The sequence below is a fragment of the Athene cunicularia genome, assembly GCF_003259725.1.
Source record: "Athene cunicularia isolate RWA chromosome 7 unlocalized genomic scaffold, athCun1 chr7_part1, whole genome shotgun sequence".
In the NCBI taxonomy this organism is placed as follows: domain Eukaryota; kingdom Metazoa; phylum Chordata; class Aves; order Strigiformes; family Strigidae; genus Athene; species Athene cunicularia.
Genome location: NW_020799107.1, coordinates 16,875,202 through 16,900,752, shown reverse-complemented (window position 1 = coordinate 16,900,752; position 25,551 = coordinate 16,875,202). Strand labels below are relative to the sequence as shown.

The following is a 25,551-nucleotide window of genomic DNA, read 5'->3' as shown; positions in this document are numbered from 1 at the left end:
ACAACAATAAGGAGGCTAGACAGGATACAGAATTTGGGAGTGTATACACTTGGTGCATTTGCAGCAGCCCAGAGCATTATCTGGGGAGGTTCAGTGGTGCAGTGGGCATTATTTCTATAAAAATTTGTTTGTAGGCTGTGATATTTGTATGTCTTGATTAGTTTCTGGTGTGTTAGGTGAAATCTGATTGTTCAGGTATAATTCACTTGTATGTAAGTGCGTGCACATGTTCACTGACAATAACTTTCTCAGTTTTTTTTTTCTCTATTTTGCTTTATAATTTATTTTTTTCATAAGATAACCTGTAAGGGGCTTTTTGCTTGATTACTGTCTAATAAATGCTTAGTTCAGCTAAAATGGAATAGGACATTGAAATTGATAACTTTCTAAGAGAAGACACAGTTGATGTAAAGAAGATAACTGAAAAAGTTATTTTTAAACTATAAATTTATATCTTGCTGACTGTGCTATCTGTCTTTCTGTGTTTCTTTTCATCAGTTATTAATTTTCTGTCTTTATAATTTTATTTATGTAACCAGTTTTTGTTTCCTAGGGTTGCAGTGTTTGAGCTTCAGCTACTAACACAAGTAGATTCCTCACAACGAAATGATTGTTTTTACCTGGAGAGCCATTGTCTGTCGTGGCGTCGATGAAGCTCTGTCTTACCAGCTCTGACCTGTGCAGTGTAGGCTCATGCGCCTTGGCTGTGTCTGTGTTGGCTGGTATGCATCTCTGTTCAGGTGTAAGCTGAGAATGTTCCTTTAAAAGAAGGTAGAGTGGATAAAATGTATACTATTTAAATGTCCTTTGTAAAGGACCGTTTATAGATGCACATTAGCGCCAATAATAAAATTGGGAGTTAAATGGGAAATACATGTTGAGCTCCAGTAGAGAATGCCATTAAAACCGATTTCTAAAATATCCAGGTGATGGAAGTATGACAGCCTAACCACAGCTTGGCTGCGAGGAAGGTTTCAGTGACAGGTCACTAGTGGGTACTGGGCCAGAGCTGCTCTAAGTGGGGTTTTGTCTTGAGTGCAGATTCCAGTTACTGTTAGAAATGCTCTTTAAGTTCCTGCCTAGATTCCTGTAACTGTGAAGTTAGATCCAAATTGCCTGTGACTCTTTCAGTTGCTCCTACTTCTGCCTCTGTAGCTGATTAACAGGCATTTGCTAAGAATCTGTTCTCTGAAAAAGAAGAGCTTCTTGTATGCTGCCTCTTTCTACACATCTGCAAACCAATGTCTTACTAAATACTTGGCATGGACTAGTAAATTAACATATGGAGAAATCTGTTTCCTTGACTCAATCTCTGTTACCTGTCAACAGGGTGGTGAGGAAGGGGATGCCTGAGCTCAACAGCACGTACTTGACTGTAGTTTGGTTTTGTTTTGTTTTTTCCTCCCCCAGCAGTTGTTAAATATCTTGGTCCTACAGTAGTTTGACAATTAGTATTTGGGGTTTCTGAGCCTGTCTTAAGGTGGTCTTGGAGTTTTGACAAGAAAGTTTAAATTACATCATGAAAGTATGTAGCTTTCGTAAGTGATGCAACCTTATATAATATTCAGTAGTATGTATATGATGTGTATCAACAGTTCCTTGGAAGTGTTTATCTAACACCTTGATTGTTCTGTGGTTTCCCACAGCAGTGACTCCCTTCACTCATTGCGCACTTACAGATTTTGGGGGTGCTGGTGGGATGGGCATTCAGGTCAAGGGAAAGGGAGGGAAATGTGGGTTTCTGATCACTTTAAAGAGAAGGAATTACTAATGTCTTACTTAAGGTTTTTCTGACAATCAGATGGGCTAAGATCTTCTGTCCTCTGTGAGGAAGTCCGTCTCTTTAGCACACCGTCCTTACAAAAGGCTAACTCTGCACCATCTGGTGTCTATCAGTTTCTCACAATGGTGATACCTTATTGCTTATTCTGAAGCAGTCAAACTGTGGCTGAGGTGGGAGAGCTGGAATGTTCAGCATAGCCAGCTGCGATCTTAGAGGCGGTTTTCATAATGCCAGTGGACCTGTAACACAAAGCCATGACTTCTGTACCAAAAGCAGAGAGTAAACTTTAATGATTTTTTTTTTTTTTTTTTTCCCCTATGTAGTTACTAAATCTCATAATTTCAGATTTTGCCTTTGGAAAGCTTTCATACTGCTGAGCAATTGCGAAGCCTCATGTAACTGTTATTGATGTAGCATAATCAAATTTTATCTCCCAAGTTAACTGTCTGGACAATTACTAAGAATGTCTAAGAGCAGTAAAGAAGCATAACATTGTTAGCCATGTTGTGTATTTTATAACATGTAAGATACACATATATTTGTGTATTGGCTATTAATCCAAGTTACCTTTTGCACAGGTAGGAACAGGCTAAGGTTCTCCAGACTACCTTGTATTAATGAATCATCTTTCAGGTTCACTAACCTAAACCTCATTTCAGTAATATAAATGATGCACTTTAAAGTTTGGTCTGGAATGATGAAAAGCCTTCTTTGGCCTCACAACTCACACTAAGATGGTTAAAGCAATATTTCTAAATCACTTGCATTTTTTGTCTGTGTGAGTGCAGTGAAAGGTTCTTTTTAATAGTATCTTCCCTGTCTTGGTTTCTCCTGTATGGACTGGGGGGAAATAACCTGTAGTACTGTATTAAAAAAAATAAATCTAGCTGACCTAATTACACTGGTGCATAAAACAGAGGTTAGAGCCTGGAGGATGTTCATTGTCATAAAATCTTAGATTCCTGGGACTGTTTGAGTATATGTGCATGCATATATTTGTCTATCCTTTGTAACAAGCTAGTTGCTCTATGTTTAACAGTAATGGAATGACCCAGAGGAAAAAAGTGGCTCTGTTATTTACTATATGTGGTGTCATTGCATCTATTTATTGCCTATTTGCCATCCTCTGAGATAAAGTTTTTTAGTTCTGCAAACAGGAGAAGGTGGCTTGATAGAACTGATGCTGAAATCGTCACTTTGCAATTGGGATCTCTTCTCTCCCTTTTCTTTGCTGTTGCTGCCTGAATTCATTTCTGTATGACAGTGTATAGATACCGGGACTGTCATTTACTGTGTCCCTGGGACTCTCATCCTTACTGAGAAGAGAGTGGAAGCAGAGGCCACTCTCAGCTTATACTTTGCTATGATGTTTGGCATCCTGTAATTACACAGAACTTTAAACTATCAAAGCTTTTTTTTTGCACCAATACTGTTTACCTGGACAGATGGTACAAATGAGCATAACTGCCTAGGCTAATGAGAGATGCCTTTGTGCGGTGGAGGGAACTGCTTGTTTGGAAGTAAGAGTGTGTGTGCTGTGCAGTGCAAAGTGAAGAGACCCTGCTTACTCAAAAGCAGTTGCTGATCACAGAAGTGAGTAATGTGAAAAGATCATCAAAGTGGTCAATTGTAGTATCCCTTGTGATTACTTTTGCTTCTGTTGTGACTGTGTGATGTATCTGTTGCTGAGAGAAATGCAGTGGTCCACATAGCTATAGACAAACTGCCTGGTGTGCTGTTGTGAAGGGGACAGTCTAAACAAGGTATGTTCTGTAAAAAGTACAGAAATGAGCCTTGATATGGCAACTGCTGAAACTTTGTAGCTGGGCAGCATAAATATGGAATGCTGGTCTAAACCTGTGGGCAATACAGCGTGACAAAGCAGACAAAATGTGAAATGAAAGTGACCTGAGAAGTTTTGGGGGCGGTGGGTGATCTCAGGTGGTGGTGAGCTCCTCTGACACACTTCTCAACCAGGAGGAGACCTGCTCGGTTGGGGAGCTGGAGGATTCCAGCCTCTCACCAGCTGATATCAGTGCTGTGGCTTTCCTGGGCATTGCCGTAGCAAATGAGACCAGTGAGTCATCAAGACCAGAATCCCCCTTGCAACTGTTGAGACCAGTTGTTTCTGTTGAAAACAAAGTTTTAAGTCATGGGTGGGAATGTCCCTGTTGACAAACTTTTCTGCAGTTGTCCATTAGACTTTCTTGAACTTCCTGCTGTTTACTACTTGCAGTTGTCCAAAGCATGCTGCTGGACGAGATGATCGGGTCCAGTTGGGTGTATTTATTTCTCTTACAGGCATCGTGTTGGAAAGAAGCCACTGAGAAAAAGAAAAGCACGTGGTTAGACCACAAACAGGAGCATGTTTTGTATACATTGAAGTAATAATTGGGTGGTTGATACTTATCTGTCAGCTTTTCCCACACATCTAGTATGAGAGAAAGGAAAGAACTGATATGTTAAGAGAGTAGCCTGAAAATGTGAACAGTTCCAGTGCTAAACACTTCCCAGGATTACAACACCTATTGTACTAAATTAACTTTGCAGTGATTGCATTGATGTGATTATGACAAATTGAACTGCAAATGGAGTCCTGGGAGTGCTGGTGGACAACAAATTGAACATGAGCCAGAAGTGCACCAGCAGGATTGGGGAAAGCTTTGCCAGCAGGTCAAGGCAAGGGATTATTCCTCTGTACTCGGCATTGATGAGGCCATGTCTGGAGTGATTAATCTGGTTTTGGTCTCCCCTTGACAAGGTGTGAACATACTGGAGTAAGAGCAATGAAGGGCTGCTAGGATGATTAAGGATTTGGAGCATCTGACATATGAGAAGAGGCTGAGAGCTGAAACTGTTTGGTCTGGAGAAGAGAAGGGTTAGAGGGATCTTAGAAGTGTGTAAAACTACCTGATAGGGAGACTAAGGAAGGCAGAGCCAGACTTTTCTTAGTGGTGTCCAGTGAAGGGACAAGAGACAACAAGCAACGGGTATGCAGGAAATTCTGTGTAAACCTGCAAACAAACTTTTTACTGGGATGCTTGTGGAATGTTGGGTCAGGTTATCCAGACAGGTTGTAGAGTCTCCACTTGTGGAGATACTCAAAACCCAACAGGACACGGTCCTGCTCTAGTTGACTGTGCTTTGAGCAGGGGGCTGGACTTGGTTATAGCCAGAGGTCTCTTCCAACCTCAGTGATTCTATAAAATCATAAACCTCACTAAATGGCATGCTTTCACAATGCAGGGCACCAAGGCGCTCCTGGGATCCTACATCTGTATGAAATTTGTAAACTGTATTGGAAACCTGAATAGGTGAGGATTAGGTTGAAATTCACTGTAAGCTTGCAGGAGAAACTTAATTAGGGCAGAGCACCTAACAAGATAATAAGAGGAAATCAGTTGGGGGGGAGAAGAGAGAAGCCACTCTAGTTCTCAATTTGCTAATTGTTCATACAGGTAATACACATATAGTTGTAAATATATATGTATGTGTGTGTGACACAGTGGCATCATATCAGTCTGAGGTAATACTTTTTTCCCTATTTTATTAAAAATCTTTAAATAAACTTTAAGAGCAGCTATAAATTATTGACAGGTCTAGAAAATGAGATACTTAGAAATGTCAGTTGTTAGGATGATAATGCCGTTTGATGTTTGACACAAGAAACACACCCTATATCCTACTTAGAGGAGCTCTTGTGTGTGCTAACCTGGATTTGTTATTTTCTAGAGCATTTATAGGAAATGTGAAAAATATTTGGTTTTCTTCCAGTTTGGAATGAAATGGAAATTCAGAAATGTCAAAATTTTGTCAGGAACAGATGTCCTGACTTTCAGCCAGCACTGATAAATGGATCTGGTTACAAGACAACGATGTAAAGAGAAAAATGAGATCTCTATAGCATTTTGTTGTGAGGTTTTTTGTTTGGTTTGTTTTTTTTAAATCTCTGAACAAGTTGATTTTCTTTAAAATAGGCTGATGGTTTGCTAGAATCATGGCAAGAGCTCAAACCTCTAGCGTGGCATTTACCTTCAGTTGTCAAGATGAAAAGTGCAATAGCAGAAATGGAAGAACACCACTTCATCTTGCTTACTGTTCCATTGAGAGCTGACTTCAGGGTTTGAAGAGAAAATAGCACTTTGTATCCATCACCATAGCACTACTTGTGTTTTGCCTTGTTTCCTGATGGGAATTAACTCAGGCATAACACCGGAGTGTTTAAGACCTTTAAATAATAACGACAAATCTCTTATTCAAGTAAGGTGTTTTAATGAATAGAAGTTACCTTGAAGCATCTGCTTTTATGCTTACTAAGTGCATTGTAGGTAAATAGTGCTCCCTATTCTGGAGGGTGGATTTAGTGGTGGTATGGGGTTTTTTTGTGGGTTTGTTGTATTTTATTACCATGCTTTCATTTGTAACTTGAAACATGACATCTTTGAAGCACCAGGGATGTGTGAATATACAGCTAGAATTTAGGATTCTGATTGGTTCACATCTTCTATGGAAGCTGCCTGTTAATGATTTTAAAAGAATGCATTGTTCTGGGGCAAAGCATATGCTTCAATGACACTTTTAACTCTCTCTCACACTTCTCATCTTAAAGCTGTGCCCCCATCTCAGAATAAATTTCCCTTACATCTCATATTAAAATTAATGTTTATTCCAGTATTTCTTGCTATGCATCTTTCTGATCTTCATCTCTTCTTCTATATGCCCCATAAATGTTTTCTTGTCATGCATCTGCTCCCATCTTATTTTTTCTTTTTATTTTCCTCTTGTTGATCCAGCCTGCCTTTGAACAAAAGCTCTCTATCCTTGCATAATGTTCTGCAGAGCTGCTGGTGGCAAACAAAGATAGATCCGAAGTTTCTGTCTTGAGGTCTGTCCAGTTGCTGCCCAGCTCTGGTGTATGGGAGAGGCAGCAACTGAAATAAAGAGAAAGCAAAGTATTTTGCACCTCTTCAGTGCTGTTACAGTGTGTAGTGACTCTGTCATTCAGATAAGCATCTCTTCCATTTCACCTTTATGGAAAAGCAGTGGTAAGACTATTACAGACTCCTAACATAGCTTTTAAAATGGCATTTAATTGTAAAAGCAGCCATAGGGGAAGGCCTGCTGAGTGCAGTCCTGTGTTGGAAGAGGGGTTGGGGTTGCAGAAGGGTTTCAAGCTGATCCTGACTTTATCAAGGATCTTTCTCAGTTCGGTGGAAGAATATGTTGGTCATCTTAATCACAAAAACCTCGAAGTGTTTATTAGGAAAAAGCATCACTTCTTTCACATTTTCTTTCTATAAAGTCCTGTATCCATACCAGGAAATGTTCCCTGAAAAATGGCTTGGAAATAACCCAAGTGCATTGACTAAGAAAATGATGTTATCTGCTAAGTAATCTGCCATCCTCTCCCAGCTCTCAGACTGGAGCACAGCACAGTAAGAAACCATATACAGAGAAGGAGGTAGCTGTCAAAGCAAGGATGTTGCCAGCTATGTGGTCTGTAGAGTGTTTCACAGAGCAGGGAGAAGGTGATGTTGATTTCAGTCTTCCATATTATCCAGTGCTTTGTGTGCAGTCTCCAAAGGACTTCTGCTTCACTTGAATAACTGGGACTGACTGCAGACCATAATAGGAAGGTGTTAGTATGGACTGTTGTTTGATTTTACTTTTTCTTTGTTTATGGTGGTGGCCCCCTGTCTTGGGGAAGGCTTGTTGGAATGAAGAGCCAAGGCATTAGTTACCAGTCTCTTCACTTTTCTTCTCATTGATATAATTCTGTGTAGAGATTCCAAATAAGGAGCTAGATTAGTTCATCTTCATATGTAAAAATGGTCTTTGGAATCCAGGTATTACCACTTGCATCTGGTCACCTCTTTCAGACTTGTATTAATTTCACCTGGGGCTCCTGCCAATCTCTTCCAAAGGTTTAGGCCTGCCTGCTGCAGATGGGCCAGTAAATCCTAAATCATACATGAAAAAATAAAATTGCAGTGATTAGGGACTTTAATGCTTCCTACCCAGTGACTTCATACAGTTTTCTGTGAAACCTCCTGGAGTCCATACATCAGACTAGCTTTCCCTCTTGGAAGATCAGAATTTGTTTTCCTATGTGAATTTTAATGTAAAGAGTGCATTAATTTTGTGAAGCTGTATTACATGCATAAAGAGAGCTTTGTCACATGATCTTATTTGATTATTTGCATATAGTAAGGTCTGCTGGTATAAATCAGTTTGTTTGAGGGGTCAGACTTATTTATATCAGTTGAGGATCTGTATTACTCTTCAGTGTAATTTATTTACTCACAAAGGTTCTGAATCTGATCTTCTGCCAATATTTATTAGAAATTAGCTTCTGCTGAGTTCTGGTGTTGTATCAGCATAAAACTTCTGTGAAAGACCAGAAATTGTATGTTGTTATATATGGTTTTGTATAGTCATCTGATTACTGTTTTAGTAATTAAGATGCAGAAGCCATTCAACCTGTACACCTAGGTAAACATCAAGGATACATATTATAAACACAACTATTTTTTTTTTTAATTCCATTTTTCTGTCATTGATGAAGTGCCACATTTTCACTCTCTCCCATTTTTTTTCAGAACTAGTAGTATGTGGGCATCCATGGAGTATTGTTCTGTCTGAAAATCTCACACATAGGGGTTAGTTAACATCTGATACTAACTAGAAAGGCTAAGCTTTTTTGACAGAGTAAGATGTGGGCCTCTGCTCCTGCATAGTGTGAGGTCAGCCAGAGGGATCACATGATAGCCTTGCTACTCCTTCCCTCAGTCTATTTTGAACAAGAGCATCTTTAATCTCTAAAGGCATCAGGTCTGCAGCTCAATGACAGGCTGTTGGTAAGCACCTGGTGGACAGCTCTCTTGTGTCCTGCCCTGATTCTGCTCTTGAACAAAGCTGTTCCGTGGTGAAGAAGGTCTGATACATCTGTGCAGTGGTTGTAGCTCCTATCAACACATTTAGGCTGGCCTGGAAGGAGTATCCGGGTGTTGTCCTAATAGGCACTGTGTTGCAACTGCGTTGCTGTCAGTCCATGTGTCACGTGGCTTAGCGTGAACCCAGGTGTTCTGTGTAAACTGTAGTCACTGCCAGAGTTACAATACAAGCATCTATTAATTCTGTTGAGTACACACAAACAGAAAAAGAATGATGTTGATGATGAGCTTTGTTCCATATGTAATCTCTAAGTCACAAAATCATCACAACTGAGGGGGGTGTGTGTACATGTGGATGTTAGTAGGTTATAATGGTGACCTCCCCAGGCTTTTTCAACAAGTCTCCCACTCTACTTCCCAACAAAGTGCTCTCTTTGCCTTGCCTGGTAGTGCTTGCAGGTATTTATTTATGTTGAATAACATGAAGAGGCCTCTGAGTGAGTACACTTGCATAATGAATAGTGCAATGGATCCATCCTCAATTTTCTTGCAGTCTCTCTTTAACCAAGCTCTCTTTGAATGAAGCTTTGGCAAATGTCCCCTCTCAACTTAGCCCACAATAGAGCTGTTATCAATCAGAAAGCTTAACTGCGGGAGTGGGCTCTGCATCCTCCAGAGCTGCCAGAACTCCAGCCTGTGGGACAGTGATTGGAAGTATACTGGTCTGGTTTTGCTGTTGACATTGAAAGAGTATGGCTTCTGGCCTTAGGAGGTCTAACTGAGTGTTATAGTAAGGCAGGGGACTGAAAATTAGTGTGCTCGTATTCTCTGCTGATGATTTTGAGTGATCTACTATGTAGTCTTAGGGCCTGGGATCCTTTTTTATAATATAAGCATAAAACCAGTAACTGCTGCTTCCTTCTAAAATGTTTTCACATTGTTTAACGAGAACTATCACAAAGAACAAAAGATTTTCAGAACTTGCTGCAAGGTGAGCCATTCTGCTGAACTTCTAAACCTCCTTCCCCTTGGATACTTTACAGTCTTACAGGTGCAATTGCTTCTGTTCTGGAATAACTTCAAAATGTGACTGGGATATATAAGGGTAGAGGGGAAGAAGGAAGATGGAAAGTTTCATCTCCACATTTGAGTTTTCTGGGATATTTTTCTCCCCATCTCTTAAATAAAATTAGGTATAAGGTTCCAGTGACTGACAGTTGTCATCAACTACCAAGCATCCTTTGCCATCCCTTTATAGTGTGCCCGGAATAGATAAATGCAGGGTTGTTTGGGGTTTTTTCCCTTCTTCATTCCTTACCTCTAAAGTTGTATTGAAAACATAATCATAGCGATGATGATGTAATATTTGCCTATTCCAAAAGGGTGTTTTGAGATGCAGATCCATAAACCATGACAACAGCAGTGCTCTATACCAAAGGGATGTGTCCTCTTTATTCAGCTAAAAAGAAAAAAAATTTAGAACACGTTAAAATCTGTATTTTAATAATGCTTTTGAACACCAAAATGCTATTTAGGACAGGGTATAAAAAGTTAGTATTTACAAAGTTCTTGTCCTATAATTGCTGTAAATTTAATGAAAAACTTGGTTTACTTTTAGGCTTTATTTATGACAGTAGTACACTAGTGCTGTGTACTTTGGCTTTCAGCTCATAGTTTTAGGTATAGAACTTGATCCTGCAGCTGGAGTATTTGTGGTATAAATGAAATAGTGATAAAATGTAATTTCTTTTGGTCTTACTGAGGAGCAGGCTGAGTGATTTTGGTGTTCCAAAGCCTCTTAACTAACAGTGTTAGAATAATGAGTAATAAAAACAAAAGTTGGAATACTTCTGTGCCATCAATAAATATTTGCATCTGACATGACAGATCATGGCAAGTCAACCCCCTCATGTGTGTGAGTAATACAAATAAATTTTGTGGAGATACAGTGCAGCAACCACATGGCTTGTGGTGTGACAATCTGCTGCTCTTCAGTATCTTGACACTTTGGTTGCTTACTTAGAATTTAAAGTTTAGGGAATTAATTACTCCCTAAATTCTTCCTGTACTCACTAGATAAAAATTGTTAATGAAGAGGTTAAGGACCAGAGGTGGGAATGGGGCAGAGAAGTAGAACTGGAAGAAGCACACAGGTCTCTTCTGGAGTGTGGGAGAGGGGAGTGAGACCAAAGACACATCGTGAGGGGGGGAAAACATAACCATGACATATGGGCATGCAACTGGGAGGAATGCAGTCTAACCAGGCATACCCCTTGGTTTGTGGTCACCAGAAACAACTGCTCCCTTCAGATACACTTTTGAATTCAAAGGTGTATGATAACACTTGTTTCCTAGAAAAGGAAGAGACTTGGTGTCTCTGTAATTTGTCAGACTCAAGTTGTATAGGGGACAGATCTGAAAATTCCTAAGAAGAATTAAAATGTTACTTTTTTTTTTTTTTTAAGTAGGCAGTAGAAAGCCATAGTGTTTGTATCACTGCAATCCTCTCCCACATGGAAGGGTGTAGCATGCCCAGGCATCACCCCCACCTTCTTGCAGCATCTTTAATAAACACCGATTACAAATAAGAAAGAAAAGAAATGCCATCTGGCTAATGTGATACAAAATTATCATGGACTGGTATCTGTTTACCTCTCTTGATGGCATCCGGGTATCTGCCATTTGGGAGAGATAGCACCCTTGCTGCTGTTTCCAAATTAAGTCAAAAATAACCTTCCAGGTTTGGTTGGAAAATGTAGGTACTGTTACTTCTGGCAGGTCTTGGTGAGAGATAGGAGTCTCATCATTCACCAGAGCCCTGGATAGTCAGCGAGACTAGGAACACCAAAAGGAAATACAGGAGACTTGTACAAAACTTTCATTAGCATAAACTTTCATTAGCATAGGTGAATTCCATCTGTAGAAGTTTCAAATAGTATTAAAACGAGCCAATTTTGCCAATTTCTGATTGCTGAACTGAGAGTTCCAAAGACAGAGGGATTGCAGCTGGGCATGAGATGAGATGATACATGATAGCACGTCTGTACAGCCAGGAAGAATGGGAAATCTGGAAGATGGAGCAAATAGGTGAAATTTGAATCTGGTGGGCCTTTTGTGAGAAAAGAAGAGAAATACTGTTACATGGAAGAGTTCTCTAAAGTGGACTCTAGCCTTTTCTTTGAACTGGTAAGGGCCCATTGCAACTGCCTGCCAAACTCTGCAGTTAACAAACCAAGACTGATAGAAGAATTCTTAATTTCAAGGTAGAGAACATTTTCAATCAGCTAGGCGAGCCATCCTTCATATCCTTAGGCTACCACAGTACAAAAAGTACTGCTTAAAATCATCTAGGTCGATTTACAGTGTGCTGCTCTGATGTCTTGATTAGCATTAAAGGTTTATTTTATGATATTAAAAATAATGCCAAATAATTATTCTTGCTTTATGCTATACTGTAAGGGAGTATGTTTGTGTGGATGTGTGCCTGTGCAAGAGAGAAAAATGGTAATGTTCTCTAGTAACCCAGAACAGCTATGATTTGCCTGGATCATCCAGAAGCACAAGATGTTTTCAGCAATTAATTTATAGACTTAGCAGATGTTCATTATGGCGAGAACCCAATAAAAGACTGGTAGTATGTTTTCCCAATAACTGAAGCTTAGGAAAGAAATCCACAAACTTTTATTTCCTTATTGAGAAACACCTATTTCATACAGGAGATCTGTTAAGTTTCTAGTTAGACTATCAGTCATAAGATGCTTTAATGATCTAGCAGAAGTAATTTAAACAATTAAAAAATTTTGCTTTCTTTATTCAATACAGTTTGACTGTTCTTGAGCACTGCTGTTGAATTGTATAAAACATTGGTTTGAGTAGCTTTTTAAATAAATGAATGAAAAAGTAATTTCCAGCTTGATCTATGAGTGCACTGTAATTTCAGCTGTGAGTTTAAAAGTGAAAATAAACTTTGTTTCAAGTAGAAAGCAAACCTAATTGAGAGTGCTGTTCTGCTAGATGTCTTGAAAGAAAAATGCCAGTTTCTGATTGAATTGTGGAACAAGAAATCATACTTCTGCAAATGAAGCTCATCAAATTATTGTACAATTTATCTATTGAACAGGATGCGGAAAAAAACCGTTTTGAATCTCAGACTGTATTTCTCATCGTTTAGGTAAATACAGGCATTCTATCTGACTTGTGTCAAAAGGATTAATATAAAATGAAGGTTTGAATTTTTATAGAAGCAAAATATCTGTATTAGACTATTATGCATGAGCACTGCTCAAGAAGAAATATGGAACATTAAGGTACAGACTTCAAAACTGAGTATTGACTTGGAGTAAGTCAAAGTATACTGGATGCTGCTACCTGATGGTGGGTGGTTTCAGAATGTTTTCAGCTTGGCAGTTTTCTCACGAATGCTTGTTTTCCCTACCTTGCTTTGTCCAGCTCCTCATATCCACCTCAATAATTACAGCACTGCCATTTCTTTACTAACCTTCTCATCCAGTAGACATTAAGCAGAGTTTGTTAGATTGCATTGTGAATCTCATTTAGTCCAGACTCCAAGTGTCCTCCCGGGTTCAGGTCCAAGATGCCTCTCCCCTCTACATGTGTTGCTGTCAAAAAAAAACCAAAACCAAACCAAACCAAAACAAAAAAAAACCCCAACCAACTGAAAAGAAAACCCCAAACCTTCTCCTCAGGATTTCCATAGCTGTTTGTCTAAGGTACTGAGGCAGTAACTGTTTATGGCTTGCTGAGTTAAGGGTGGAAAATTATCCAAAGCTGTGAAAGTTCAACGGTGACTGCTCAGAAACAAAGGCCAGATGGGGCTGATTTAGATGAGTTATGTGTAGCATAGCCTTGGCTTCAAAAGAGTTTAGCTAAAGGCAGGAAGGGCAAAGGTAAAGAAACATCAAAGACAAAGGCTCCCATGCAGTTCTTGAATTTAGGATGCATTCTGTGTAGTCTGCTGCTCAGCTATATACTGTGCTCCAAAGGGCTTTTCTGGGTGGTCTGTGATAGTCCTGGGTTTACTGGTGAGAAAAAAAGGCTTTAGTAGCATAATAGACACTCCACTGAGCACCTGTGTGGTAAGAGAAATTATGACAGTTTTGCATTAATTTGGGCTAAAATGGCTCAAGATGGGTTGTGTATTTTGCCAGCCAGATCTGCAAGTGTCACATTCCACAATGGTTTTTATTTTTCATCAAAGCAAATGAATGAGGCATTCCGGCCTACCAGCAGCACGCTCGCCCCTGTCCCCAGCACTCCTTTCCACCACTGCCGTCCCTGGGCTGTTTGTGAGTCCCTGTCCTCGCAGGGGAGGCAGCGATGCAAGCAGTCTCGAGGCCACTGTCACCTCATCATTAGAGGATGCACTTGCCACTAAGAATCGGGGCTGGTTCCCGCCCCTCCCTGAGCCCGTGGGGTATGCCAGCATTCCTCTAGCCTTCAGCTGTCAGCAGTACATCCTGTGGCACTCAGCCATGTGAAGGTTGCGGTATGCAGCTTGTCAAACCAGTTAGGTTGGCCATCCCTGCAGTAAGTCAGGAAGTTGATTTCTTTTGCCTCCTTGCAGTGACTTGTCAGGCAGCATATTGTGTGTGGTGGAAATGGAGTTCGAGAGTGATTTGTTTTAGTATTCAGCTGATACAAAATTGCTGCTGCTTTTTTTTTTTTTTTTTTAAGTGATGAAACAGAATGCCTTCTGTCTGTGCAACAGAAGGAGAGAAATGAATAAAAATGAGTAAGCTGAAATTGGACTGACTTGGTCCCTACATTTTATGAAGATTTTAAAAAAGCACTAATGCCTTTGTGACAGTGAATATATGAATTGCAGTATGTGCATCCTTTTTTCCTTAAAGAGAATTATTTAAAACATACACAAGCTGACAAGTAGATATAAAAACTAGTATTACAGCTACTCTTTGAATATCTAGTATCAAAATGGAGATATTTATGAGGTTTCTAAAACTATTCACTCATGAAACTGTAGAAAATACATAGCAAGATGTCATTAAAAGCAGCAGATGCTATAGTGGTTTTGCTGCAAGCACAGCGAAAGCACAGCAATTCCTCTATTTTTGCCTCTTTATAGTCTATCTTTGTCGGCCTCTTGCCCCCCTCCCTCCTCATGAATGTTATTTTTTTAACATGCATTGTTGTTTGGCTGCTTGCTAATGGACTGTAGTAGCATTGAGTACATACGGTCTAGGATTAGGATTTGTGAATTGGAAACACTATAATGATTTAATTTTTCCCCCTTCCATCTGTAGTTGCACAGATGACCCCCCCCTCAATATGTACCAGACAAGTAATTTGAGACTTGTATGACGGGTCTGTTACATTTTCATTAATTGATCTCTTCAATAACTACTGAAAGCAAAAGGGGAAGAAGGCCAGGGAGGAATAGCAGCGAGGTTGACTAGCAAAAGATTTGACCTAGTTTTTTTTTCAGTCTGCGTGGCTCCGCAGGCAGATTCAGTTATAAATCTGCCTCTTTAGAATAGCTTTTATTTATTTATTTTTGATCCCTGCATAAACAGCTGCGTTTGTTTTGAATATTCGAATTTGGTGGGTTAAAATGTAAAATTTTGTCATCATGTATAGTGTCATGTATAGTGCATGTATGGTGAGGAAGTAAGGGGAGGCATCTACTTCTGCTGTATTGCTGTGGGGTTTTCTGCTTTCTGCCCTGCCCCTCCATTGTTCTCCTTTCTGTGTATTTGATAGCTGTGTGACATTACACACTTGGTTTTTCATCCTGCCTGCAGTATTACTCTTCACTTTGTGCAGTTGTGATGCTGCTCTGTACACAAAGCTAAACAAGTCTGCAAAACATTTTTTTTTTGGTAAAGTTTTTGATAACGTCTCCAAACGAATCGTTTTGCCTTATTATTTCTATTTATATCAAGTGGTCCTGTCCTTTGCTTGATTTCCTGTTTTGTTTATTTTTCTTCCCTTATTTACCAGGGATTAGTGCTAAATACTGTAACAGCATGGGGATTCATGACAGGCTGATGACCAGTGCTTTGACCCTGAGGATGCTCTGGATAAGTATTACAACAGACATCTGAAGGGGGGGGATATTCAGCTGCTGAATGGGTATGTGTATAATGTTTGTCTTCTGACATTTGATCACAGAGAAACTTCCTTCTAGAGCCATTTGTTAACTGAAGTGCTGGGCTCTGTCATTGACTGATGAGGGTTTTACCTGTTTTGCAGTCTTTAATATCTGATTTTGTTCTTGATCCACTTGCATTTGCTACAGGAAAACCATACCCAACTGAAAGTCAGGGAACTGACTTCTGTTTCTGAAACTGTTCTGAAATGTAGCTGGGACTACATCAGGAGACTGCTTAAACCCATCCTTGCTGGTTACAGCTTGGCTTCCTACATCTGCTGGCCTGAGGCTGTCTTTCATTGCAGTGGTTCTGGAGCACAGCTTCATGTAGCTTTGCAATTTCTCTCTGCTTATGATCTCTGCTCCCTTATGGCACTGACTGTGGCTCCAGTGTTGGTTCTTGCCAGCTGGAGAGGCTCTTGAAGAGGGCAAGAATTTCCACTCTCACTTGGTAAAGAGTGGGCTGCAGTGATGGGGAAGGGGCAAAGCAAAGGTGTTGCTTGGACCAGGGGAGGTTCCATAGGCTTCATGGGAAGTTCTCAGTCCAACCTTCATGGTTGTCTCTCTTTATCTGGCCTGTATGTGTCAGTCAATTAAATTCACCTGCTTTAGGCCTGGAAAAGGATAAGTTTCTGCATGCTGCTGAGACCGTGGTGTAACAGCATTCCTCAGACTTCCTTCTTTCATCCCTCTTTGGTTTTGCAAGGGCTTTTCTCTGAAGCTGAAAGGATACCCCTTATATGTAGAAGCTGATGTTGCAGCAAATACATCATCACTTTGTCTTCTAAAGTAAAATTTGTGATTATGCCATAGTTCTGGGTATTCTGAAGACTTCTGCTTTCCTTTGTGTTCCTGGCTGTAGGCATGGAGGCAGCGGTCACGCTCTTTGGAAGCCAGCCTTTGTTTAGAGGGTGATGACTGATGTGCATGTCAAGTGACTGTCAGCCCAGGAGCTGAAAGGAGGTGCCTGCCTACAGAAGCTGCTCCATGTATCCTTCTGAGGCATTAGATCGCTGGCCTGACATTTCCAGTCCCACTCTAAGTGAGCTATGGTCTTGGGCTGAGAGAATTCCTCGTGTATCCTGGATATAGATGTCATGTCTAATTTGTTCTCAAGGAAAGGCAGAGTTTGATCTATAATTCCATGTAAAATTGGTATTTACTGAGTGGTCTCAATGCTTGTAAAGCCTTGCTCCAATTCAAGCACTGTACAGATACTTAACTGATGTGCATGATGAATGTTTTGGAGTATATGCAACAGGGAAGTGCAAGGGTGTTAGCGGTGCGCTGGCTGAGGGTATGTGGTGGGCTATAAATGCTTGTATTTGCTTGGGCAAGCAGGCTGTATGGGTAAGTCTTCAAAATGAGTCCTACAGTGATTCCTGCCTAGGGGTTTCACCACCCTCTTCCATCTTCTCGAACTTTCTCTTGCCAAGCATACAGCTTCCCACAGTTCAAGTGCAGCAGTGTTACACACGGCTAATCTCTAATCCAGCTAGGTGAGAGACTGGATATCACTTCCATTTGCGTTGTCAGACTGACATAGTAGATCCCATATTAAATTGCTTTTTTGCTTTTTCCACTGAGCTGTCTCATAATTCTCTATGTGCAGCAGAATGCTCAGTTTACTGCAGTACGTGGAGCAATGGGACAAGCTCTAAAGGCCTATGGAAGAGGTGATCCCCAACAGGGCAGCGTGTTTGTGTCTTAAGTTCTGCTGGGTGGGTTTTGGTGGCTGGGCTAGGTCCCTTCAGGAGCATCCACGTTGCTTCTTTGCTCAAGTCACACCCTCACATTGCCTGGTCACAGCTTATTTTAAAGGCAGAATGTCCTTCCTTTTGACTTTTTAGTTATAGTCCTAAACAAGAATTACTTGGTGATTTAGGATCCATGTTTCTTATAAAAATAAAACTCATGGTCTACAATTGTGTAAAAATCTTCTGTAATTATGTGATTATAACTCATATGGGTTCCCAATTTTGGTAATTAGTTTCTGCTTTTATATACTAATAGAAAGTACTAAACAAATTCAGAGCAAGGTCCAGTTTCTCTGTAATGTGGTAGTGGTTGTGGTGTGTGGAAGAAGCTGCTTTTATCCCAAGCAGCATGCTTGTGGATTTGTTAAATTACAAATAAATAAGCAAGACAATTCTAATGATCCCAAGGAGGTGAGAAGGCATATAGCACTCCTAAACAGAAATACAAAGAGTAACAAATACCTGCCACTTTAAAAGCTTTAAGTAACTATTATCTTACAAGTATTTTGTGATCTGCCAGGACGGGTAAGTGCTTTGCCTGGTTTTCAGCACTGGGGAATTTGTCTCCTCCTTTTTTTCAAACCCTAACAGAAAAAGAGCCACTACTTGTGTTACCATCTCAGCATTACCTACTTGTGGCATATCTAATAGTAACGACTGGGGGACAACGACTGGAAGGAGTGTCAGGCTCCTTCAAATACTCACCTGCCCAAATGTTTTTGTTTTGTTTTGTTTTAAAAACCCTCTGCTGTAGAGGTGGACAGTTATATACTAATACGAGGAGGGAATCACGTTTCAGTCACGTGTCCTTTGCGGGACCATTTGAAGTTGGAATGAAAAAAAGGATTGTAACAGTTTCTTGTGTATTTTGATGTACAAAATAGACTTGCTTATGGATCCAAGGTGTAAACGATTCACAAATACCCAAGATACGAGGTTACTTCTTTTCTTTTGTTTGATACATGCTGCAGCATTTTCAGTTGCTGTGAGAGCCGGTGCGCCGGCATGGTTTTCATGCAGTGACCTTCCGTGGCTAGTCAGTAGCCGTGAGTGCATCGTGCTGCAAGGCTCCCTTCCCTGTCTGCTGTTTCTGGCAGCATTTGGGTGATCCGCTAGCAAATCCTATTATTTGTTAATAGGATTTGTTCTTGCACTCTTTTGTCCAATCACTAATTGTTTATCGTGCATTAGGAGCACAATGAGATGCCAGTCAGCTGTGTTATGAGCCTTTTGTGTGCAAGACTCATTGTTTGCCTGTAATGGTGGGTTTTGCTTTGGGAAAGCCTCAGTATGGAAGGCAGAAAACAAAGGCTCCGCATTTCAAACACTGCAGTATATCCCACACTCCGGTAGGCGCTAGTTTCCCTGGCTCGCCAATAGATGATGGGGACGTAGAGGGTCAGTAAGCTCTCACCTGGAGGGCTGCATGCTCTGCACTTCTGGATGCGGAGCTACAGCTGCTTTCCAGATTGCCTGTCTGATTCACTGAAAGAGTGCCCTGCAGAGGTGGCAATCACACAGGAAAGCATTAAGAAAATTCAGAAATAATTTGAAATAGAATAAAAAGATGAAGGTGAAAAATGTACAGAAAAGCTTGGGAACTAGTGAGAACTAGTTGCTTTTTTCTCTTTGTTGAACGTTTTGATCAGTCTGGATGCTATTTAATGATCATACAATGCAGGCAGAAACTAATTCTCAAAAGGGGTCTGTCTGAGATGGTTTTTGAGGTTTCAGGCTTGAGCATTTGTTATCTTTTGCTGAAACACTTCTTTCAGAAAAACTCATTCATAATAATTCTTTTGAGTTATAGCTCTCCTAATAGGCTTTTAAAATCCCTTTTCTCAGAAAAGAGTACTTTTTAAGAAATACTAAAGTCGGCTTTTCAAAGCAGAATCTGAATGTTGTCCTGTGATGGCTTAACTTGAGCTTCTAGAGAGTTCACACTCGGGTTTGCTTATGTCTCGGTTTAGCGATGCTGTGCTGGTGGAGTGAGTTGAATCAGGTCACTGATCCAGCTGAAAAACTCGATGCTTTTCTGGGGACGTGGGCAGGGATAGTCTTCAGTTTCTTGAAGCTCTAATCTGCTGCTTTTGTGGCTGCAGTAAAGGTGGCAGGGTGGGATGAGTATGAGTGAGGAAGCCTGAGCAGTCTGGGTGGCTACCACTGCTCAGGGTGCTGTGCCTGGCCCGGTGGGGATGGCTCAGGGGAGCCTGCCCTGTCCTGGCTTAGTTGGGTCTAACTGGAAACTCTAGCTGTGAATTTTGAATAGTCCTTATCTTCCTAAGTAATCTCAATCTAAGGATAAAATAGGGAAAATAATTTATTGTGCAGTATGGTTGCACGCTTCTTCAGAAATAGGCTTCCTGAATATCTACATGTATCTGTTATCTTTTTGTATTGGAAGCTAATTAGAAAGAAACTGAAGAACTAGGTTTTTGTACCAGTTAGGAACAGGGTTTTGTTCTGAAGCATCTGGAAAGAAATAAGGCTCTAATTTTTGTAGCTGAGCAGTTAGACTATATGCTGAAGTTTGATTGTATATACATGCACATATATAACATCCATATGCACAAATATATAAATATATGTATCATTGCATATGCTTTATATATGTATGCATGTTTTGGTGTACATATATACAGATGCTCATACACATATAAAAAACACAGTGAATGAATACCATTATGATCATCTTATATGACTAATACCTGCCAGACAGGATGAAAATTGGTTCATGCTGAAGTTCCTTCAAAAGGTTTGATGATTTTGTGACCTAGCTCTTGGAATGAAAGCTTAGCCTCCAAGTCAAACCAACCACCTCTATTTCAAGTACCTGCAGAAATACAACCATCCTACTGTGAGGTATCCATGACCTATTCCCTGTTCAAAGGGAACAGTCTTCACCAGAAGAAAGATCTAGCGTGAGCTTTCATCTCATAGCAGGGAAGTTCCTTAAATGCATTCCATCTCCTGATGTAGGGAGAAATAGGATTTGCACCAGAGCTACTGGTTTGTCAGTACAAGTGAAGGACATACTTAAACCCTCTCTGTCATATGCCATGACAGCCCACCAGCAGTGGAGGAGCTAAACTCCCAAGAGGACAAAGAGGAAGCTTACAGATACTTAAATACTATGTGGTTTGTGCTTTTCTTTCAAGACCCGAAGTTTGCACCTCTCCCAAGTACTGTGATGATAATGTTCAGGAGTAGAGCGTGCCTATAAATGGTGCAGGCAGGCTGGGTCAGTTGTTCAAATGCAAATGCACACTTGTAGCAGATGGGTGGAGGTTTGGGCATTGCGGTCATGCAGCACCTGCCCTTGCTCAGGGACTGGTTGCAGAACCCGTGGAGGAAGGCAGGAGGGTGGAATCTTATAACCAGAGAAGCACTGAAACATTCTGAGGTCTTAAATTATTTTTTTTTAATGTTCCATTGAATGTAAAGCATCTTTTCTTCTTTCAAAAAAATGCATGTGAACAATATAAATTCTCAACATTTCAATCACCTTTTAATATTTTCCAGGAAGGCATTGCTGAACTGTCCAGTTCTGTTCTGTTTTGTGACTTGCTACAGTCTTTTGTGATAGTATCAGATGGATTGATTGTTCTTAGAGTGATCTCTAGGGATTTTTAACTACATCCTTCATTATTTTGCCTCCTGGTAGTAAATAGATCAGAGTAAGAAAAATAAATTAGAATGTAAGAGGGCATTGATGAAACAAGCTATCACTTAATGACCAGAACTACCACAGAGGAACCTGAAGGAGTAGCATTGGCTTTCTACTCGACAGAGTTATGTTATTTATCAAAATGATTGCTGAGGCTTTTACTTTTTTAGACAGTTGCTTTGAGCCACTTAGCAACTTTTGGATCATGTCCAAGTGGCAGGTAACTGCAGCTTCCTTCTGTATCTTGGAAGCTGCCTTTGTGGATGAAGGAGAGCTCCATTAAGTATGTGTGTACGTGCCAAGAGGATGGTGGATGGTATGCCTTGCCTACAGCTTTAATGTAGACATGGGTATTGCTCACAATCCTTTTTTTTTTCTTCTTGCTCCCATATTGAAAATGTGACCAAGGTAAAAGATGAAGTAATGCTGCAGGGCCTGGTGGGTTAGAACAGTCATTGTATTAGAGTGACCTACTGCGATTTAAAAATTAAATTGTCAGTCTTCCCTTTCTATCTATGCTTTCTTCCTGCCCTTTTCTCTGTCCAGCATTTAATCCCATTTGGGCCATGTGTCTTTTCATATGTAGATGTTTTATGGCTGGCTCTTGGCTTTGACCCAGATTTGCTGAAGTAAAGGGACGTATCAGCTCTGTATTTTAGAAGGTGGCAGGAGGGGAGTAGGAGACAAATCTATAGGATCAGGAGTGGCTGGGAAAAGATGCATTGGAATTGACTGTTCATTTTTACCCAGTGCAAGAAGTAAATTACTAGAAATGAAACTGGCAAGTGACAAATTCAAAATGAAGGGCAATGGTTGTCTTCACACAGTCTGAATTTACACTGGGCAGCTCTGCCACAGAATGTCAGAAGTATGCATGGGCCCAGTGAGCTACTAGTGCATCTTGGGGAGGCAGGGGCAGGTCTTTGGGGACTGCTGCATGCAAAGATGCCTTTTTTGGTCTAGAGAGTCTCTAAGCCATAGCTTTTCAAAAGTTGGGAGAATATTTTTATCTCCACTGACCTTTAGCAGTGGGCTAGAATTTTGGAGACCTGAATTTTACAACTGACCCTGACTCATGTATCCTGATTTTACTGTATGCAAAAAAGGTGAGAGTGATACCTTCAGCATTGTATCATCCATACCTTCTACAGTCTTGGTGACACTGGCAGAGGGCAGCTGAGAGGAGGCACTGTGTGCGAGAGGAGGGGGGACTAGAGTGCATCTCCCCTTCTGTTCCCTTCTCCTTCTGCTTCATCTGCACTTGGAAAGTTACAGAGTGACTAAACCCTTTATTTTTAGATATTACAAAGAAAGAAAGCATTAGACAGCTGGCTGCAAAAATACTTATTTGTGACCTTTCTCTACATTTGTGCAGTTCTTGTTGCTATTCTGGAGAGAGCATGCAGTTCCCCTCCGCTTCATCTCTTTGGTCTTACAGAGTTTCAGGAGAAACTGAAATGCCTATAACTTTATGCATATATAAAAGAAAAATAAATAAATAGTTTCCATGTTTGGAAAACATGGCTACTTCTTTGCTAGCCATATTTGTGTCTCATTTTCATAGTAACTAACTGGACAAGCAACAGGAGTGCTGCTGGTAGAGGCTGCCCTGGGGTATTTCCATATTGGTGGCTGAACACCCTCTCCTCCAGTCAGTCCTGTTATGAACTAACTTACAGCTTGAGCTAGATGCCTCCCTAACATTTCCATTTGTGAGAGAAAGGATTAAATAAGTTTACCGGCTCAGTGAGGCAAAAGGGTTTAGCAGTATGTGTGAATCGAGGCTGAAATTGGGGCTGTGGTCAGTGGGGTCTGGCCTGCAGCTTGTGATGGGAGCTAGCAGGTATGCAAAGGTAGCTCAAACCATACAGATGTTACTGGTTGTGATTTTTGTGATTGGAGAAAAATCTCAGGAAAAAAGGGGGTATTTTTGACTTTGCGCAATGGGGAGATGTGACTTTCAGACATGTATGTTCAGTGCAAAAAAAAAAAAAAAAAAGGCAGGACAAGATAAATGTGAGAAATCCATCTGCAAAAAAGAAATTTTTACAACAACTGAATGGTATGGGTCAGTCACGTTAATGGTGTTCCTTAAGTGTAACTCTGTAGGACAGAGCATTTTGTAATACTGTTGTTGAGTGATGAGGATAATTAGTTTTATTTACCTAAAATGGTCTGTTAGCACTGCACTAACTGGTAAGCCTGCAAGCTGAAATACAGGTACTAAATCCTTTTTTTATCACAGTTACCTTTCACAGACTCTTGAGTGAAGTGAAACTTTCTATTATGTGAAAGTGCTCTTAGATGGAAGCCCTCGAGTCCCTTATTGCCCTCAAACAGATTACTGTGACCAAATATTCTTCTCTAAAGCTGATCTGTATAAAACCATTTTTCACTTACATAGCATCCAAAGTACGAAAAAAAGACTTGATGCTGAATGCTGTTTTTATAGGATGGTATGCTGAATTTATAGGGCACTTTGTTTCCAAGATGAAAAATTATTAAAACCTTTTTGAAGGTGAAGCATTGCTCTTGCAAGCAGAGATAGAGCAGTTTTTGTAACAGCTGATAATGTGTACGTGCCAGTTCTCCTATTGGCTCAAGTGTTCTTTATCCTGCATTTTATGTCCATCTTTGATATATTAAATAAAAGGCTGTTTTCTGTCAAAACCAGAAAAATGCATGAGAGTGGTACTGTAGCATTACAGGGGTTGTGACAGTACTTGGGTACTAGCAACTGGCATTCCAGCGGGCTGTCTGGCCAATGAGCAAGTCCCATAGAGCCTACATGTAGTGATGTGTCGGCTTCTGTCACCACTGGCTTCTAGGACTCTGCCCTCACTAGATCCTAGCAAATACCTTCACTCAGTAAAAGTATTGGATTGTGCTTCCTTATTTTAGATGAGCAGTTTCTCATTCCACGTCATTAGTTCCATCAGTCCTCAGCATCACTGCAGGCTGCTGCCAGCCGTGCTCCCTGAGGTCCATGTATTGTAATAGATGTGTTTTCTACTGCCAATTTGACGTGTGCTTTGATTTTTGTTATAAGGGATGAGCAATACCCTTTGTTATAGGAAGGGTTTCAAATAGTGTCCCAGCTCTGTGTTTAAGAAACAGCAGGACATTGGTGATCTATGTGTGGGTTGGTTTGGGTTTTTTTTGGTTGGTTGGTTTTGGCTGTTTTTAAAGACCTTTAATGAAATTTAGAATATTTCGTAGAAATGCTGAGGTCAAAAACGTGTTTGCTTGTTGGAAAGGTTTATCATGTCAAAACATTAACAAGAAGCTTTAAAAAAAATCCCCTCAAGGAATGGTTCTTATTAGGACACTCAAGGGAAATAAAGCAATTTTAACAGAGACATTTTATATGCTTATAATACTGAGCAGGTCTGACCACCAAATCAAGTGTGTATGAGACATGTCCATGTGATTGCCTTTGGTGGAACTGGTAAAATTTAAGAGATATTTTTTACTTTTCATACAAAAATTTAATGAATTCAAGCTATATTTTGCTGTATAAAAATTGTTCTTCAGAGTTGAAATAGAATTTTAAAGTAGAATTTAATCAATAGGATCCCAAATGTCACACCAGGTACCCTAAATAGCATCATTAACATAATTCTCACAGATAGTTTTCCATAATAATTTAAATAGATTCATAAGTAAACAAAACAGAATTGATGTTTGATACATGTACAAACTATAAGCATTTCACCAAATGTTGCCCTTCTTAAAAGCACTATTCATTTTTTCCATTTCTGCTAATGCTGTGGTATTCAATTCCCTAAGCAATCTTACAGAAACCCATGGGACTATTTATTGCATAAGGTACTGCAATTAAGAGGGAAGAACTATTGTGAAAGAGTAAGGAAAACAGAATTGAGTATATTGGCAGCTTTTCTCTTTAAAACATGTAAATCTGAACAAACACCACACTAATATCTCTTTTTCAATGGATTCCAGTACAGCTGAATTGAAAGCTGGTATTCAATTATACAGAAATTAAAGGACAAGCATTTTTTGCCAAATGCAGCCCCATCTATTCTGGATCTAGAAATGAAAGACCAACATAAACCAGGGAATTAAACTCAGAATTCAAGAACCTTTTTAAACCCAGCTTCCTCATTCATAGTCTAAAGCCACATTTAAAAACAAAACCAAACCAAAAAGCCCACAGCCAGCCAGTTCAGATAATGTGGGTTACTGCAGAGCACCAGAATGGAAAGCACTCAGCCTTTGCAGGCCCATAAATACCGCACCGTCTGCCTGACCATGACAGGCATTTCTGAGTGTCCCATACCCCTTGAAAGCAAGCGCTGGTT

At 40.2% G+C, this 25,551-nt stretch overlaps 1 protein-coding gene across 3 annotated transcripts in view; it reads left to right on the top strand.

Annotated features, from left to right (window-relative positions):
• The first annotated feature begins 678 nt into the window (after positions 1–678).
• CERS6 (ceramide synthase 6) overlaps positions 679–25,551 on the top strand; it is a 122,898-nt gene continuing 98,025 nt past the window's right edge. For all 3 annotated transcript variants that reach the window (XM_026852850.1, XM_026852849.1, XM_026852848.1), the window contains exon 1: positions 679–722. In XM_026852850.1, the coding sequence (XP_026708651.1) occupies positions 694–722 (29 nt within the window). In that variant the 5' untranslated portion in view covers positions 679–693. The remainder of the gene's footprint in view (positions 723–25,551) is intronic.